This window comes from Heterodontus francisci, chromosome 13 (assembly GCF_036365525.1).
Source record: "Heterodontus francisci isolate sHetFra1 chromosome 13, sHetFra1.hap1, whole genome shotgun sequence".
Taxonomy (NCBI): Eukaryota; Metazoa; Chordata; class Chondrichthyes; order Heterodontiformes; family Heterodontidae; genus Heterodontus; species Heterodontus francisci.
In genome coordinates, this window is record NC_090383.1 from 51863598 (window position 1) to 51882367 (window position 18770).

Here is an 18770-nt window from a genome sequence, read left to right on the forward strand (position 1 = left end):
CATGTATCTATAAAGATTAGTGTTTTTCTTGTGAAGCATTGGTCTCTTGAAGGTTGCTGCCATACTCATTTCTAACAAAGAGCAGTTTAGACCATTAAAAATCAATGTGTCCTTGATAGTTCAGCTGGTACAGCAGAGGACAGTGGGGATACCATTAAAAAAATATAATTAAAACGTAGGAATACAGTACTGAGGAAATTCACAGTTTGAATTGTTCAGCCATTGTTACAGAACAAAAACAAATATCAAATAGCAGCTTGACTGGAATAACTGGATTTGCAACCAAATTATTCAAACACTTCTTTTTCAAACAACCGGACAAAGGTCAAGTGCTGTGTAATCCAAGGAATTTCAAATGAACCACATGATTTTGTGCTGTTTGTTCAGCACTTCTGAATGCAGATCCACTTGGAAAATTAGGAAGAAGTGTGGCAGCCACACTGTAGTTTAATAAGCATCCTAAAACCAAACGGCAATATTCTCCATCTACTTAAACTCAATACTTGAAGAGAATGAAGGAGCAATAATTGCTTAGTTTAAAAGATTGATGCTGGCCAATGTCAATAGTCAACGTTCTGTGTGAACATTTGTACACAGCACAAATACATAGGTAAAAAGAGCATTTTTTGTCAGATGACGTGTTTACATAAACAAGTTAAAAATAGCAATTCAGTTCATACAAGCCTGGACTTGTTACTGAAAACTAAAATATTTTGCAGATACTGTACAATGAGAAGCAGGTGAAAAGTTACATTTAGCACTCAAGGGGGAAAATTAGCTAGGGCGTGGGTAGTATAAAGAATTGGAAAACCATCCTTTTACCTTTAGGGCCTGGGTTCAAACGTGGTCCAGATGAATGAAATCAATGTATTATGACAGCTGTAAGAATTCAACCCAATTCTTTGCAGGTGTGAATCCTCAGCCTAATATGTTAAAAATTAACAGAGGAATAACAAACCTCCTGCCCCAACCTTCACAAGAAAAATGGCTTGAGTGAGAAATGGAAACATTCTGAAAATTGACAGCAGAGGGCACCCTGAGGTTAGTGTTTGGGTGCACTGTTTTATGACTGAGCAGAATGTGTTTAATTCCAATATTGCCGATGTGGATTTGATACTGAAGCTGGGAGCCATGAAACGATTAGAAAAATGTTCTCTTCTCCACCTTTACTTTAATAGCACAGCTTAACAGAAAAGAACCAGGAATTAAATTAGCACTATAATCAGCCTAAGAACATACAACTGGATAATAGCCAAATCAAAAGAAACAGCAAATTTAACTAAAAGATTTACACTAAATCTCAATTACTGCTCATCTATTACAGCACATCAGGCTTACCATCCATTCCTGTACACAGGCTGGAGTCAGCTTTAAAATAAGATAGAAATAGATCAGAAAACTCCTCTTTTAAAAGGAAATGTGTTAAGAATACTTGCTTGACAAACTCATACATTTAAGCAGGGAAGGAATAGACATAAATCTGTAACTTTAGGGTCAAAATACATATACCAAATTATTTAATATTGTTACTAGAAATCATACACTATAAACCACAAGTGTCTTTAAGTTCAATGACAGAGAAAGCAGATTGCATGTGTATGGCCACTGGAATAGATATTACATTGCTGATGTCTGTGGAGCACAGTTCACTGTCTTTGAGAACAGAAAGCCCTTAGGAGAACTAAAAACTAGGGCAAAGGACACCCAACTTTTCCCATCTTTTATAAAAATCATAGAATAGAATCATAGAAAGGTTACAGCACAGAAAGAGGTAATTCGGCCAGTCATATCTGTGCCAGCTCTCTGGAAGAGCAACTCATCTAGTCCATTCAAACCCCTAGCTCTGCAAATTTTTTTTCCACTTTAGGTAATTATCCAATTTCCTTTTGAAGACTGCTATTAAATCTGCCTCCATCACACTCTCAGTCAGACCATTCCAGATACTAACCATGTGCTGTGTAAAAGTTTTTCATGTCGCCATTGCTTATTTTGCCAATCACCTTAAATCTGTATCCTTGCCAACGGGAACAGTTTCTCCCCATCAGTCCTGATCACTCAGGATTTTGAAAATCCCTATCAAATCTCCTCTCAACCTTCTCTTCTCCAAGGAGAACAGCCTCAGCTTCTCTAAATCTATCCATGTAATGAAGTTCCTCATCCTTGTGAATCTGTATCCTTCCTAAAGTGTGGTGCCCAGAATTGGACACAATACTCCAGTTGAGGCCAAACCAGGGTTCTATACAGATTTATCATAACTTCCTTGCTTTTGTACTCTATGGCCCGATTTATAAATAGCCCAAGATTCAGTATGCTTTATTAACCGCTTTCTCAACCTGCCCTGTCACCTTCAATCATTTGTGCCCATAGATTCCTCCCCCACCCCCCAGGTCCCTCTGCTCCTGCACCCACTTTAAAATGTACCCTTTATTTTATATTGCCTCTCCTTGTTCTCCCTTCCAAAATGAGTCACTTCATACTTCTCTGCATTAAATTTCATCTGCCACTTGTCTGCCCATTCCACCAGGCTACGTTCTCTTGAAGTTTATTATCCTCCTCATTGTTCACAATACTTTCATGTTTTGTCTCATCTACAAATTTTGAAATTGTGCCCTCCACAGCCAAACCTAGGTCATTAATATGCATCAAGAAAAGCAGTGGTCCTAACACTGACCCCTGTGGAACCCCACTAAACATTTTCCTCCAGTCTGAAAAACAAAAACTAATACTCTGTTTCCTGTCACCCAGCCAACTTCGTATCCATGCTGCCACTATCACTTTTATTTCATGGGCTTTAACTTTGCTGACAAGCCTGTTATGTGGCACTTTATCAAATGCATTTTGGAAGTCTATGTACACCACATCAACCTCATGACCCTCATCAACCCCTTCTCTTGCATCATAAAACTCAAGCATGTCAGTTAAGTATGCTTTGCCCTTAACAAATTCCTTAAGTACTCCACATTTGTCCAAGTGACTGTTAATTTTATCGCAAATTATCATTTCTAAAAATATTCCCACCACTGAGATTAAACTGACTGGTTTGTAGATACTAGACTTATCCTTGCACCCTTTTCTGAACAAGGGTGTAACATTTGCAATTCTCCAGTCCTCTGGTACCACCCCTGTATCTAAGGAGGATTGGAAAATTATGGCCAGTACCGCCACAATTTCCCCCTTACCTCCCTCAGTATCCTTGGATGCATCTCATCCGGTCCTGGTAACTTATCAATTTTAAGCACAGCCAGCCTATCTAATACCTCCTCTATCAATTTTTAGCCTATCCAGTGTCTCAACTACCTCCACTTTCACTATGACTTGGGCAGCATCATCTTCTTTGGCAAAGACAGATGCAAAGTACTCATTTAGTGTCTCACCCATGCCACCTGCCTTCATCCATAAATCTCCTTTTTAGACCGTAATCAGCCCCACTCTTTTTACACACTTACTATTTATATGCCTATAGAAGACTTCTGGATTCCCTTTATGTTAACCACCAGTCTCTTCTCATACTCTCTCTTTGCTTCTCATTTCTTTTTCAGTTCCCTCTTAACTTTCTATTTTCAGCCTGGTTCTTCGTCGTATTATCCACCTTACATGTCACATGCACCCTTTTTTTGCTTTATCTTACTCTCTATCACTGTCATCATCTAGGGAGCCCTGGATCGGTTTATCCGACCTTTGCCCCTCATGAGAATGTACTTCAACTATTTCCAAACTATCTCCTCTTTGTAGGCAGTCCATTGTTCCATTGCAGTTTTTCCTGCCAATCTTTGATTTCAATTTACCTGGTCCAGATCTGTTCTCACCCCATTAAAGATGGCTCCCCCCCCCCAATTAATTATTTTTATTCTGGATTGCTCCTCATCTTTTTCCTTATATTCAGAAAGTAATGACTCTTTGTTTGCAGAATAGCCCCAGAGATACCAAATAGCCTCAGACACCTTGTCCAAATGACCATCATTTGCAAGTGAATCTTGATCTTCCATTTAACTGCAGGAATCCTTATAGCAGCACTAGATCCAGTCCTCACACTTGCACACTACTAGCAAGGTTCACTGAACAGCAATCAGAAGTGGGAAGCCCAGCCAATTTTTTCACTTTCCATGACCCAGGGTAGAGGCCAATTGCTGCATTGTAGCATTTCTCTCTTCCCCATCTGAAATAAGTTAACTCAACAGATAAGCCTAGAGACCTTATTGACCTGCATTGTTCGGCTACTGGTTACATAAATCTACTCAATCATGGTGGGCAGGGGAAGAGTAGGGAAGATGAGAAGCTGAAGCATTTTGAAGTTGAGAGATTGTTTTTCTTAGAGCAATAATGATTATGGTAACCAGCGCTGGATTAAGAATTCTTGATGCCCTGGGCATCAAAAATATTTGAAACCTATTTGCACCCCTGCTCCAAAAATGTAGTACAATGCATGATGATATGGGCCTGCAGAATCTTTACACATTGCATTAATAAAACATTTCATATCACAATATGCAATGCTTAAATAAAACACATTTGCGCCAGGCCCCTGGAATTAGTCCCATATTTGGCTGGGGCATGTGTGTTAATTTGTCCTTGATGGCAACGTCATGGTTATGTTACTGGATTAGCAACTGCTCTCATGCCCACACATCTTTCCTGGGCTTGCTGCAGTGTTCTAGTGATCATCAACGCAAGCTCAAGGAACATCACATTTACCGATTAGGCACACTACAGCCTGCCAGACTGAACACTGAGTTCAATAATTTCAGAGCATGACGGGCCCCTCTTTTTATTTTTAGTTCTTTTTTCTTTGTTTATTTTATTTGTTTGTTTCATCATTCTTTTTTTTTTAACCACTTTTTTTTTCTATGTTTGTGCTTTGGGCCAGGGCTGGTCATTTTTCGGTAAATTAACACCCTCTCTGCACTAACGCTTTGTCTTTCAGACACCTTTAACATACCATTTGTCTTTGCTCCATGACCCTCTGGTCAGTTATTCTCGGTCCTATCAACACCTTCCTTTTTGTTATTTCTTATCCCACCCCCACTTTATTTGCTTAAAACCTATTACATTTCTAACCTTTGCCAGTTCTGATGAAAGGTCACTGACCTGAAACGTTAACTCTGCTTCTCTTGCCACAGATGCTGCCAGACCTGCTGAGTATTTCCAACATATATACTAAGTCTGTCATCTTGCACAAGTTTGGGTATGTACTAAGATGACTCCTTTTCAGAATCTGTTGAGGCAAATGCAGCTTCTCCTTGATTTGTAAAACAACATTGCAATTCTTCACAATATAAAGAGCAAGCAAGATTCAGCTTATGGCTTCACAAGAGTTTGCTTTTGGTAGAATGAAGGCAAATCTCAGCAGTTAATACGTGGTCACATTAATAAAGCGTCGGAGGGAAATGTACAACACTACACATCAGTAGTCTCTCAGCTCCAATTCCTTCATATGGTAAACTTGTCTTGAGTTACATAATGATGAAGTAATCTATTATGAACTTGATCTAGGATTATTACAAGTAATGTGTAAGTGAAAACTTGCTCATTGCTTTTTATTGCATCTAACTGAACATTGGGAACTACACAACTTACTTATAGCAGGCTTGAGGGGACGGATAGACTAACTGCTGTTCCTATACCATTTCTTTATATCACCAAATGGTTAAAGCAAAGGCCTATTTTATTTAAATAAATTTTTGTCAGGGTAGTCCACCTCCGTGATGGACCGTTCCCATTGTACAACCTGCACCATTAACTTATTAATCTGTAGGGCATAAAACCCTGGCAAGTCAGGAAAGACTGAGTGGAGGCCAGAAGTTTCAGCAGGGATAAGATGTTAGATAGAAGTATGAACTAATGTCACACTTCCTTTCACATCCACTTTCAGTATTGCAGGTGTACAGGTAGTGAACTTTCAAACTGCACACAGTGCAGGATGCTGGAAAGTGAAAAGAGTAGGAACAGAGAATAACACTGTCATAAAAGCACACTTTCTTTGGAGATCTGAGATATTATATTGAACTCCTTATAAAATAACTTTACCTCCATGTTGGAAATATTAAATAATGAACAAGGCTAATTTCTACAAATAAAAGGTCAGAAACGCTATTATTTTAATTGGAATGGAACATTTTTAATCTTTAATTTTGAAATATAATTCTATATTAATTTGAATCAACATTTTTTCTGCTATAGACCTGAACACAAATATTCTCAATTAGAAATGAAACACTGCAAATACATAGCAGGTCCATCAGCATTCAAGAAAGACAGATTAGCATTTCAGTTATAGACTCTTAAGGTCTCAAATATTAACCTATCTTTAATTACATGCTAAATAATCCACTATAGTTTTTTTAAATTACTTCAGCACTTGCAGTTTTCTCCTTTCAACCTATTCTCAATTATTGTATGCATTGCACATAGAACAAACTATTCAGTTATGAAACCTTAGCTATTTGAACACATTAGGATAATTTTCCAAGTACATGCCAACAGAGAGGAACCTCACCTATCAGTACAGATTGGAAAATTAAGGGTAGTTCACATTCTTTTCGCTGTTAGTAGGCAAGGTTTTGCACCACCAGTGCCCATTTAGAAAGTGACGCCTTGCCCTTCCCATTCAATCTGACTGAAGGAATGCTGCTCGTCATTGCTTGCATTTATTTCAGTCATGTAATGAAACACCTGAATCTGTAATAAGGCAAGATTTATTAAGTACCACAAATCTAAACAGGGTATTTTAGAGCACAGAACCAACTCTTCCGATTTTTAGAGCATCTTCACAATTATAGTACACAATAAATGAAAAATTAGAGTTTGTGAAAAACACTGCACCTTTAATCAGTACTCCTGCAAGTTTTAACACCATGTTTTAAACAAAGGCAGTCATGTTACAGTTATTTACATTTAAGTGTGTTAACCTTTCAAAATATTTCAAATACTAAACTACATTTTAACTCAATAAACATTTCACTTCTTTCTGACCCAAAAATGTGCATAGACATTGGTTTCCCCGAAAAAGCTACAATAAACATTGCCCCCCTCATCTATAAACTGACTTCGTTGGGGAGAAGTTTAAAAAAAAACTATAGACAGCCAGAAACTCTGCATATAAATACTGGTAAGCCTTTCTTGTGCAAATTGTTCCAATTTAAGCAAATGGGATGTCATGGTACTCAGTGTTTCTATCAATACTTGTATTACAGAACAGTTTATACACTGATAGCCATGGTAGACCTTTTGAATAATGTACATTAATACAAGTAAAAACAAAACCATAAAACATTATTTTATATATATATATATATATTTAAATACTCTTAACATCCAAATAGTTGTAAATCCACACAATCCAGTACTTCAGGTGCACAATTGTCGATTTGGCAAGAAAACTGCATGTGCAGGTTTGTGTCCCATTTCTTAAATGCACTTCCAGACTAATTCCTTTAAACTTGCAACCTTTTTAGTTACCATTACAGAGGCCTACACCACCCTTACTAACCAGAAATATACAGATGCCTCATTTCATTACACAACATACACTTCCATTATCACTAATCTAGTGCTCCATATGAACTAGAAACTCATTAGCTTAATGAGTCAAGCTTTACACTCATTTAGTGAGCATCCCCATAACTTTGGTTGCAATCATTTTGCTTTATAAAATTTCTCTACATATTTGTACAGTTCAACTACTTCACTGCTGAAGTAGTACATATAAAGCAACAGAAAGGAACTAAAAGTTTTTTTTTTAGAAAATAAAAATATGCCTTAAATAGTCAATTATATCATGCAGTGCATCATACTCTTCCAGAGCAACATTTTGATTGTGGTCTTTAAGAGCTGGGAATGAGCAGACATAGGTCACAACTGAGGATAATCAATGACCTTCTGAGGAACTGAAATTTGAATATCGACTTTCCTTGATCACAGTTCTTCAGGTACCTTCGGCTAAAGAAAACAAAAAAATTGTCCATCAAATAACTTCAACGCCCTTGGTTTATACACCCAGAAACATCAGTCTTCTATAAACTCATAAAAGACATGATGATTGATGCTGTACTTGGATTTGTGAAGCCAACCACAGTGAATCTAAGAGGCTCAATAACTGACCAAATATGCACGAGAGGGATAACCATTTATAGAGGGAATAAACGATAAATCCCAATTCTAAGTCTGCATTTCAAAATAAAAATACTAATTCATGCTATCTTCAGAACAGTTTCAATGAGGATGTGCCCAATATATCACAAAGGGTAAATCCAAATGTCAGTATTACCCAACTGCAACTATATTCTAAACATCCTCAGATTACAGGCTCGAATGAAGTGACCAGGGGAGAAAAAGTGGAATAAAAACGTAAAGGAACTCAGAACTTGCATGGCAGTAGGATGAAAATTGCTGTCATCAGCATCTCTCAAGGATAATGCAGAGGTCAATGATTGTTGGATAAATGAAGGAACACTACAAATGCAGGAATCTCAAAACCCAATCCAGTCTTGGTTGATGATACCAGTTGATTAAGCCCTTAGGAGATTATCTGCACTTTGAGAACATATTCCATTAAAGATTTAGCTAAGGTTTGCAACCATGCTGCTACATTTTAGATCTGGGATCAGATATTGTGAAAGATTCTACAAATTTCAAGTAACAGGATCACAGCCTGAGACTATTTACACTTGCTTCATCTTGATTACTGCAAGCTTGCTTTGTCAATCACAGGAGGGACATTAAGATAGCTGAGGCATCAAGATATTTGGAACAAATGAGTTGCTTGGTGAGTCAAGTATTACATCAAAGTTTTCTGTATATGTTTAGTTTAGTTTAGAGATACAGCACTGAAACAGGCCCTTCGGCCCACCGAGTCTGTGCCGACCATCAACCACCCATTTATACTAATCCTACACTAATCCCATATTCCTACTACATCCTCACCTGTCCCTATATTCCCCTACCACCTACCTATACTAGTGACAATTTATAATGGCCAATTAACCTATCAACCTGCAAGTCTTTGGCATGTGGGAGGAAACCGGAGCACCCGGAGGAAACCCACGCAGACACAGGGAGAACTTGCAAACTCCGCACAGGCAGTACCGAGAATCGAACCCGGGTCCCTGGAGCTGTGAGGCTGGGGTGCTAACCACTGCGCCACTGTGCCGCCCCCCCACATATAGAAAGACTTGCATTTGCAACATAACGTACACTCTTGCTCTGTTTTCAATATCTTTAATGACACGCACAGCATAGTTAATTTGAATTTGATTCACTATTCAAGGAAAATACGCAGCTATTACGAACCTTATTATGGAGCTAATTTAGAAAGTTGATGCAAAATCCTTTAGTGTCCTACAGTGCTCAGACCATACACACTATACGCTGTAGAACTTAAAATCCTTGTTTCTCCAGATATCCTGAGCAAGTGTTTGCACAACTTCACTGCACACTTAACAGTAGGTGATTATAAAGTCAGATCAAATGGAGAAAACTAGATTGCATTTGTAACCATTTCAGTCACAGCATAAGGCACCATTGACAGGAATCTGTTGGGACATCGGCCAATTTTTAAATCAACATAAAAACACACAAAGTAACGCCACCTGTATTTTCTCCATTTTCACATCACAAGAAGTAGCTTAGTATACTTGCTCTTGGGCACAAGTATGAAATGACTGGCAAAAAATAAAATTCAGTGAGTTAATAGCTTAAGTCTTGTAATCCAACTGACCGGTGATGAATGTTCCAGTGAGCTTTTTTCTGGTGAATGTGTGCTTTTTTTGGGTCCATCTTGCTGAGTAGAGAATGTCATACTGCTGCGTAGTTCAGGGCTGACAGAATATCTCCCATTCACGGCCCTTCCAGAGTGTCTACCAGCCACTGGTCTAGAAATGTGTGCTGCAACATAATCTTCACTGATTGGTGGAATTCTATCATTGCTGAAGTATCTATAGAGGTAGTCCTCCCCTGAAACAGATTGTTTTGCCCGATTAGAACTGAAGTTAAGGAAACCTGTGGAATGAACAAGTTAAACAATATACAAGCTTGAGATTAATCCATTTTCCTTTTATCTCATTTGGATTCCTTTGACAGTTCATGTTGCATTCTTTTAAAATCCATACTTGGGTAAGTTGGAAGCATCCTTGCACATGCCACAACCCAAGCACTGAGCTCCTGACTTCAAACATGTCAATTTAATGGTCGCAGTCACTTTTCCCAAGCCATTCTAAATAGTGTGCAAAATGTCATTATGCTGAGCAAAAAAAGCAACTTTAATATATGGCCATCTTAATACTTCTTAAATGGGCGGCACAGTGGCGTAGTGGTTAGCACCACAGCCTCACAGCTCCAGGGACCCGGTTTCGATTCCGGGTACTGCCTGTGTGGAGTTTGCAAGTTCTCCCTGTGTCTGCGTGGGTTTTCTCCGGGTGCTCCGGTTTCCTCCCACAAGCCAAAAGACTTGCAGGTTGGTAGGTAAATTGGCCGTTATAAATTGTCACTAGTATAGGTAGGTGGGAGGGAAATATCGGGACAGGTGGGGATGTTTGGTAGGAATATGGGATTAGTGTAGGATTAGTAAAAATGGGTGGTTGATGTTCGGCACAGACTCGGTGGGCCGAAGGGCTTGTTTCAGTGCTGTATCTCTAATCTAAAAAAATTAAATACCATAAACAAATTAAGTCAACAGATCAAAATTAACCATAGTTTTTGACAAACCTTTATTTCCTTCCACTCTAGGCCTTGGACAAGGTTCAACTGCACCCATCCAACTCCCACTAACTGGCATCGACAGAGGTCGCGGTTTTCCTGTTAAAAGCATAACATTGTTAAATTTCAGTGCACACTGCTTCCTTAAAAAGTCAAACATTCTGCGCAACTTTAAGATGGGGTTTGAAATACAATTTTAAAAATTCATTAAATTATTAGAGTTTAAGAAAAAAAGCTGAAATAAAACTACATGAAATGAGCCTGGGAGTAACCTAAAATAAGATAATGGAACGCAAGTGCAAGACCAACGTTGAAGCAGCTTTGATGCAAATCTTCAGAATTCATTGCGACCTTGGAACTCACTCCCACACATGGCATGACATACTTTGTTACGGTTCTTATCTTCCATTTTGGCAAGTGTTCAGCTACTGAGGTACCGCACACTTTATTAGAATCAGAGTTTAAAAAACATTAATTACTAAAGAAAGGCAGGCTTACATTTATAGCACCTTTCACAACTTCAGGATGTTCCAAAGTGCTTTATAGCCAATAAAATACATTTGGAGTGCAGTCAGTGTTGTAATGCAACAGCCAATTTTAGCACAGCAAGGTCCCGTGAATAGTAATGAAATAATTGACAGGATAATCTGTTTTTGTGATTTTGGTTGAGGGATAAATATTGGCTAGGACACTGGGGAGAACTCTCCTGCGCTTCGAATTAATGCCATGAGATCATTTAAATCCATCAGAGGGGACAGATGGGTCCTTGGTTCAATATCGCAAGAAAGAAAGAGACTTGCATCTATATAGCGTTTTTCATGGCCTCAGGACATCCCAAAGCTTCATAGTCAATTAAATACTTTTGAAATGTAGTTACTGTTGTAATGTAGGAAACACGACAATCAATTTGCACACAGCAAGCTCCCACAACAGCAATGTGATAATAACCAGATAACCTGTTCTTTTTGTGACGTTGATTGAGGGATAAATATTAGCCAGGATAGCAGGGATAACCCCCTGCTCTTCTTTAAAATAGTACTATGGGATCTTTTATGTCCACCTGACAGCCTAGATTTTTGTGCTCAATTTCAAGAGACTTGAACCCACAATCTTCTGACTCAACAAGGGTGAGTTATACCAACTGAGCCAAGGCTGACATCCAAAAGATGAGCTGTTAAAACAAGAGCGGCACAGTGGCGCAGTGGTTAGCACCGCAGCCTCACAGCTCCAGCGACCCAGGTTCAATTCTGGGTACTGCCTATGCGGAGTTTGCAATTTCTCTCTGTGACCACGTGGGTTGCCGCCGGGTGCTCCGGTTTCCTCCCACAGCCAAAGACTTGCAGGTTGATAGGTAAATTGGCCATTATAAATTTCCCCTAGCATTGGTAGGTGGTAGGAGAATTGAGGGAAGGTAGGGATGTGGTAGGAATATGGGATTAATGTAGGATTAGTATAAATGGGGGGAGTTGATGGTCGGCACAGACTCGGTGGGCCTGTTTCAGTGCTGTATCTCTAAATAAATAAAGAGGTTACTAGCTTTTACTGTAGCCATAGAACAAGACTGTGTAGCTTCATGTTGCAAGGTTGGCACACAATTTTAATAGCATTGACCTCCCAAAACAAAGTGCAAGTCTCTGCACTTATCAGAACCATGAGATTGGGGGGGATACATCTTTTCTCCAATTTTTTTTTGCTTGCTTAAGATTTATTTGATTGGCATATGCCAGATATGTGGCATTGTCAGTCATATCGTTACTGGAAACCAATAAACTGGAAACCAATAAACTGGAAACCATTTTCCTTTCTTAATTCAGATTTCCAGCATCTACAGTATTTTGCTTTTGTATTGCCTGATTACTTATCTCGGGTGATCATAGTTTCGCATGCAATTTTTGAATCTTTGAAAAGCTGACTCCCACTCCTTTAAAAACTGATTAAATACCACCACATCCTCCAATACAAATGTGCAATATATAAGCAGATACCACAGAGTAATCATGAATAATTTATCAAGGTTTAGATAACAGCAATAGAAACATAGGAATTACTGGACCAAAAAAGACCAAACTCCATCTAGTTTGCCATCTACCGGCCTAGTCGCTGCATGATACAAAGATAATGGAGGTGCTCACTAATCATAGCAATCAATCTATCAAATCAATCCAATCTAAAAAAAGACCCAGAAATAAAAGCATAAAATTACAAGAGATATTAATAAATAAAGTGAATGAGCAAAACTGTGGCAAATAGATTTCAATGTTAGCAAATGTGAGGTCACGTACTTTGGACTTTAAAAAAAACAGGGTATTTCTTAAACAGTGAAAAACTCTAAACAGTGGAAGTCCAAGACAACTTGGGGGTGCAGGTGCATACATCGTTAAAACGTCATGAACAGGTACAGGAAACAATCTAAAAAGCTAATGGGATGCTGATCTTTATATCTAAATACAAGGGGGCAGACGTCATTCTTCCGCTATACAAAACCTTGGTTAGAGCACAGCTGGAGTACTGTGAGCAGCCTTGGGCACCTAAGGAAGGATATATTAGCCTGGGAGGGAGTTGTATTTCCTTGCTGGTAAGGCTTGCATTTTTTTCCCACCCATAATTGACCTTGAGAAGGTGATGGTGAGCTGCTTTCTTGAATGCAACCAAGTGGCTTACTGGACCATTTCAGAGGAGTTAAGAATTAACCACATTGCTTTGGTTCTGGCATCTCATATAGCCCCAGTCCAGGTAAGGATGGCAGATTTCCTTTCCTAAAGGACATAAGCGAACCAGATGGGTTTTTAATGGTTACCTGGTAGTTTCATGAGCAATGTTACAGGTACTAGCTTTTTATTCCAGATTTATTTAATTCGAGTCATTTACAGCCCAGAAGGAGGTCATTCGGCCCATCGAGTCCATGCTGGCCCTCCACAGAGCTATCCAGTCAGTCCCACTCGAACCCCACAACCCTGAAAGTTTACCTCCAAGTGGCCATTCAATTTTCTTTTGTAGACATCGATTGTGTCCGCTTTCAACACTCTTGTGGGCAGCAAGTTCCAGGTCATTACCATCCGCTGCATAAAAAAGTTCTTCCTCATATGCCTCTTGCCCAAAACCTTCAATCTGTGTCCCCTAGTCCTCACACCATTAGTTAATGGGAACAGTTTTTCCTTGTCTAACTTATCCAAGCCTGTCACAATCTTGTACACTTCTACTACATCTCCCCTCAATCTCCTTTGCTCTGAGAGCAATTGCAGCTTTTCCAACCTAACCTCGTAAATAAAATCCCTCATCCCTGGAAACAATTCTGGTAAATCTCCTCTGCGCCCTCTCAAGGACCCTCACATCCTTCCTGAAGCATGGTGACCAGAATTGGAACTCCAGTTGTGGTTTAAACAGAAATTTATAAAGGTTCAGCATAACTTCCCTGTTTTTGTACGGAATGCTGTGGTGGGATTTGAATGCTTCTTCAGATTAGTCCCAGCTTCTAGATAACATAACAATAGCAACCACTATGCTACCATACCCACGTAGATTTACCAGAATGATACCTAGACTCCAAAGGTTAAATTATGAAGAGATGCACAAATTAGGGTCATATTCCATGGAATTTAGAAGGCTTAATTGTTTGCTGAACCTGCATGTTAACTTTATGTTCTTGTACAAGCACACCCAAGTCTCTTTGAACATCAACACTTACAAGTTTCACACCTTTTAAAAAATATTCTGCTTTTCTATGCTTACAAACAAAGCGAGTAACTTCACGCTTCCCTCGTTATACTCCATCTGCCATCTTATTGCCCACTCACTTAACCTGTCTCCATCTCTTTGCAGCCTCTCTGTGCCCTCCCCACAGCTTACCTTTCCACCTACCTTTGTATCAACAAACTTAGATGCATTACTATATTCTTCATCTCGTCACCCAAGTCATTAATATAGATTGTAAATAGCTGAGACCCCAGCACTGATCCTTGCGGCACTCCACTATTCACTGCCTGCCAAATTGAACATTTCCCGTTTATGCCCACTCATTGCTTCCTGTCCGTTAACCAATCATCTATCCATATTACCCCCCACACCATGAGCCCTTATCTTGCTTATTAACCTTTTGTGTGGCACCTTATTGAATGCATTTTTGAAATCCAGGTATACAACATCTACTGGTTCCCCTTTATCTACTCTGCTAGTGACATCCTACAGCGCTTACAAAGGAGGAGGGGGCTGAGTGAGGGTTGGTTAAATTGTCAAATTTGCTATAACTCGACCCCAATCTGCCACACAGGCGCGGTTTCTGTTTTAACCACAGTGGATATCAGGGTGTCCAAGTAACCCTCTCTGGAGAGGCAGGTCCTTAATTAGGCTATTTAAACAAGGTTCTGCTCCTGACATTTTGACAGCAATTTGAAATTAACATCTCCTTCATAGGTTTCCCTAGGTTGGGGAAACCCACAAGTTAAAGGGAGGCAGGTGCAGCCGGAAACAGCCTTAACCATAATTGCTTGTGGACCAGCAATGCTCCCACTGGCCAATGCTCCCTCCTATGCACGATCTATCCTGGTCCTCCCTCTCTCCTTCCCTTCCTCCTGAATGCCAATCCAACCCCAACCAAACCTTAAACTTTACCAGTTGGTGGTCCATCCAATAGCAACCACCCATCCTCCGCCACCCACCACCCCCACCCCCCACCTCTGCAAATGTGCTCCCTCATCTTAAAAATCAGGGCCATTCTTTCCACTGATATTTGAATTTATCCCACGACGTGTGCAGACCACATCCTCTGGTTTTACTGTTCTGGATAAGGTGAAATAGCTCAGTATGGTCTACATTATCATGCCTGTTTAGAAACCTAAAAACAGCAATCACATCACCTCTCAATCTTTTCTTTTCCAGTGAGAAAATGTCCAATTTACATAATTGCTCCAATCCCTTTATCATTTTAGTTGTTTTCCTCTGTATCCTTTCAATAGCTGCAATATCCTTTTTGTACTGTCGTGACCAGAACAGTAGACGGTATGCAAAGTGCGATTGCACCAATGAAAAGCAGCATGATTCCTTCAGTAATTTGGCTCAAATCTGACCTTTAATATATTCCAACATCTAATTTGTTTTACTCATTGGTGCCAAGTATTGTTATGATAGCTTAAATTTATTGTCAAACAGGAACACACGGATCTCTTATTTTCTATGTGCGTTATTTTCTTACTAATTCGAGTCAGAGTCATTACGGCAGAGAGGGAGGCCATTCGGTCCATCAAGTCCTTGCTGGCTCTCTGTAGAGCAATCCGATCAGTCCTACTCCCCCACTCTATCCCCGTAGCTCTGCAAGTTTATTTCCCTCAAATGCCCAACCAATTTCCCTTTGAAATCATTTATTGTCTCTGATCCCACCACCCTCATCGGCAGCAAGTCCAGGTCATTACCACTTGCTAAAAGTTCTTCCTCACATTCCCCTGCATCTCTTATCCAAAACCTTAAATCTGTGTCCCCTAGACCTTATACAATCAGCTAATGGGAACACCTTTGCTCTCTCTACCTTATATAAACCTGTCAAAATCTTGTATACCTTTATCAAATCTTGCCTCAATCTCCTTTGTTCCAGTAAGAACTGCCCCAGCTTCTGCAACCTAACCTTGCAGCTAAAATCCCTCATCCTTGGAAGCATTCTTGTAAATCTCCTCTGTACCCTCTCAAGGATTTTCACATCTTTCCTAAAGTATGGTGACCAGAACTAGATGCAATGCTCCAGTTGTGGCCTAACCAGAGCTTTATGCATGTTCAACATAAATTCCCTGCCTTTGTATTCAATACCTCTATTTATGAAGTCCAAGAACCCCTATTCTTTGCAAACTACTCTCTCAATACATCCTGCCACCTTTGAAAATCTATGCACATGAATACATGAACCCCCAAGTCCCTCTGTCCCTGTACATTCTTCAGAATTGTGCCGTTAAGTCTATATTGCCTTACCCTATTCCTTCTTTCAAAATGCATCACCTCTCACGTCTCCGTATTAAGTTCTATCTGCCACATGTCTGCCCAATCTGTTAGCCTATGTCTTGTTACAGTCGATAGGTACCATCCTCACTGTCTACCGCACCTCCAAATTTGGCATCATTGGCAAATTTCGAAATTTTACTCTGTACTCCAATATCCAAGTCATTTATATAAATCAGAAAAAGCAGTGGTCTCAGCACTGACCCTTGGGGAACACCACTGCCTACCATCCTGCAGACTGAAAAACAACCATTTACCACGACTCGCTGTTTTCTGGCCTTAAGCCCATTTAAAAAACTTTAATTAAGCCTCTTCCTGTATTTTTTGTTCCCATGTGATGCACGTCGCATTTCTCTACATTGAGTTTCATCTGCCAATAGTCTGTCCAAGTATATTCAAATTTTCCTGTTCTGTTCAGCTTTGGAGGTTTCCACCTTCGTTTGCTTTGTATCATTTGCAAATTTAGTCATGACGGCTCATGACTCCTAGCTCCAGATCATTTATAAAAGGATATTAAACAAAAGAGATCCCAAAACGACCCTTGAGAACATCCTCCAAGCTCCCCGCCCAACCCCTGCTGGTAACATTCTTCCAGGCTAATGACAATCCCTGTGCCACTACCCTCTGTGTTCTGTCAAACTATCACATATCTTTTTTTTCACATGACACCTGCTTTCTTTATTTTCAGCATCAGTCTTTCCAAGGGACGGCCTCACAGGCCTTATGGAAATCCAAACAGAGCACATCCACTGCCATACACCCATCAAGCTCCTTTCTCACACATTAAAAGAAAGCCAGTCTTTAAGCTTTGCTGCTGGTGATTTAAGATATTAACTGAACCCTATCATTGAAGATTTTGTTGAAGACAGCCTGTGCAGATGATGCCAACCTTTAATAGCACTGCTGAACACAAAGATAGTCAGCAACATCTACCTCCAATGTATTGGGAAACTCTAACCAATGTTTTGGGGGGCGGCTGTGGCGGGGGGGGGGGGGGGGGGAACATCATACATTTAATTTCAGAAGGCACAATAGAGAAACAAACCATATAACTGCGTCTTGTCCCGCATTCTGGTGGGTTTAGGCACTTCAAATGCATATGGGGGCAACTGATCATATTCTGCAATGGTGAACCGTCGTCTCTGGTATTCTTGATCAAGGAAAGAATTGGGCGACTCTGAACCCTTTGGTACAGGCCTGATCAGTCCATGCTTGCTGACCTCCTCATAATCCAGGTCACCTTGGTCATTCCTGAATGTTGGGAGAAAGCATTAACTTATTTGATAATCTTTTTGGATCCATGATCTATAAAGAAATCCTGAAACAAAAGGGCACGATTAGTTGCATTTATAATTGTACCTGATTGCAGCTCCCAGAAATCACAAGTACTTTATACACAACAAATAACATTTTGTAATTACTCTGGTGAAGGTAAACACAGCAGCCATTGTGTTTGAACCCACAATCTTCAGATTCGAGATTCAGATTAAGACATAGGTTTACAAACTGCTGCGTGCAAGATCACCAGATATCTGTCTGTTGAGGGCTGGTATAGTGCATGTTATGAGCAGCGTACCAAGAATATTGTATTTAGTATTTGTTTAAAATTAAATTTCACAAATGCGCTTATGTGGCAATAAGAACACTTTTGCCACAGTAGTACTGTTTTCCTTTGGGTAATAGACACCATTTTTCAGGAGTTAGGGCAGGGGGTGTCCCCAGACTGCATCAATAGTTGAAAACTACTGAAACGAAACTTGTGGGAAAGTCCCTGTCCTCAGAAACCTAAAGCATAGTGACAGATAAACTGGCAATTTTAAAACAGATTGATTTTAATTACTTATCCTGTCAGGGGGTTTGGGATGGTGGGGGTGGGGGTGGTCAAATTAGACCAAGGAGCCACATTAAATTTGTCCGATTAAAATGAAAGATTACCTGCCGTGCATCAATTATGACTTGTTTTATAAACCTATAAAGCCGGTCGGTATACATTTTGCTAAAAGTGTGCTCTAATCAAAATTAGAAACATAGAACATTTATAGCACAGAAGGAAGACATTCGTTATCTGTTCCAGCTGAAGAAGAGCTATACAGTCTAATCCC

General features: G+C 39.7%; 1 protein-coding gene across 3 annotated transcripts in view; it reads right to left on the bottom strand.

Moving 5' to 3' along the window:
* Positions 1-6140: 6140 nt before the first annotated feature.
* Positions 6141-18770, bottom strand: part of cnksr3 (cnksr family member 3) — a 160411-nt gene continuing 147781 nt past the window's right edge. For 2 of the 3 annotated variants that reach the window (XM_068044817.1, XM_068044815.1), the window contains 3 exons: positions 17714-17919; positions 10699-10788; positions 6141-9948 (listed from right to left, as the gene is read on the bottom strand). In XM_068044817.1, coding sequence (XP_067900918.1) covers positions 9674-9948; positions 10699-10788; positions 17714-17919 — 571 coding nt within the window. In that variant the 3' untranslated portion in view covers positions 6141-9673. The remainder of the gene's footprint in view (positions 9949-10698; positions 10789-17713; positions 17920-18770) is intronic. The other variant, XM_068044816.1, reaches the window with a different exon arrangement.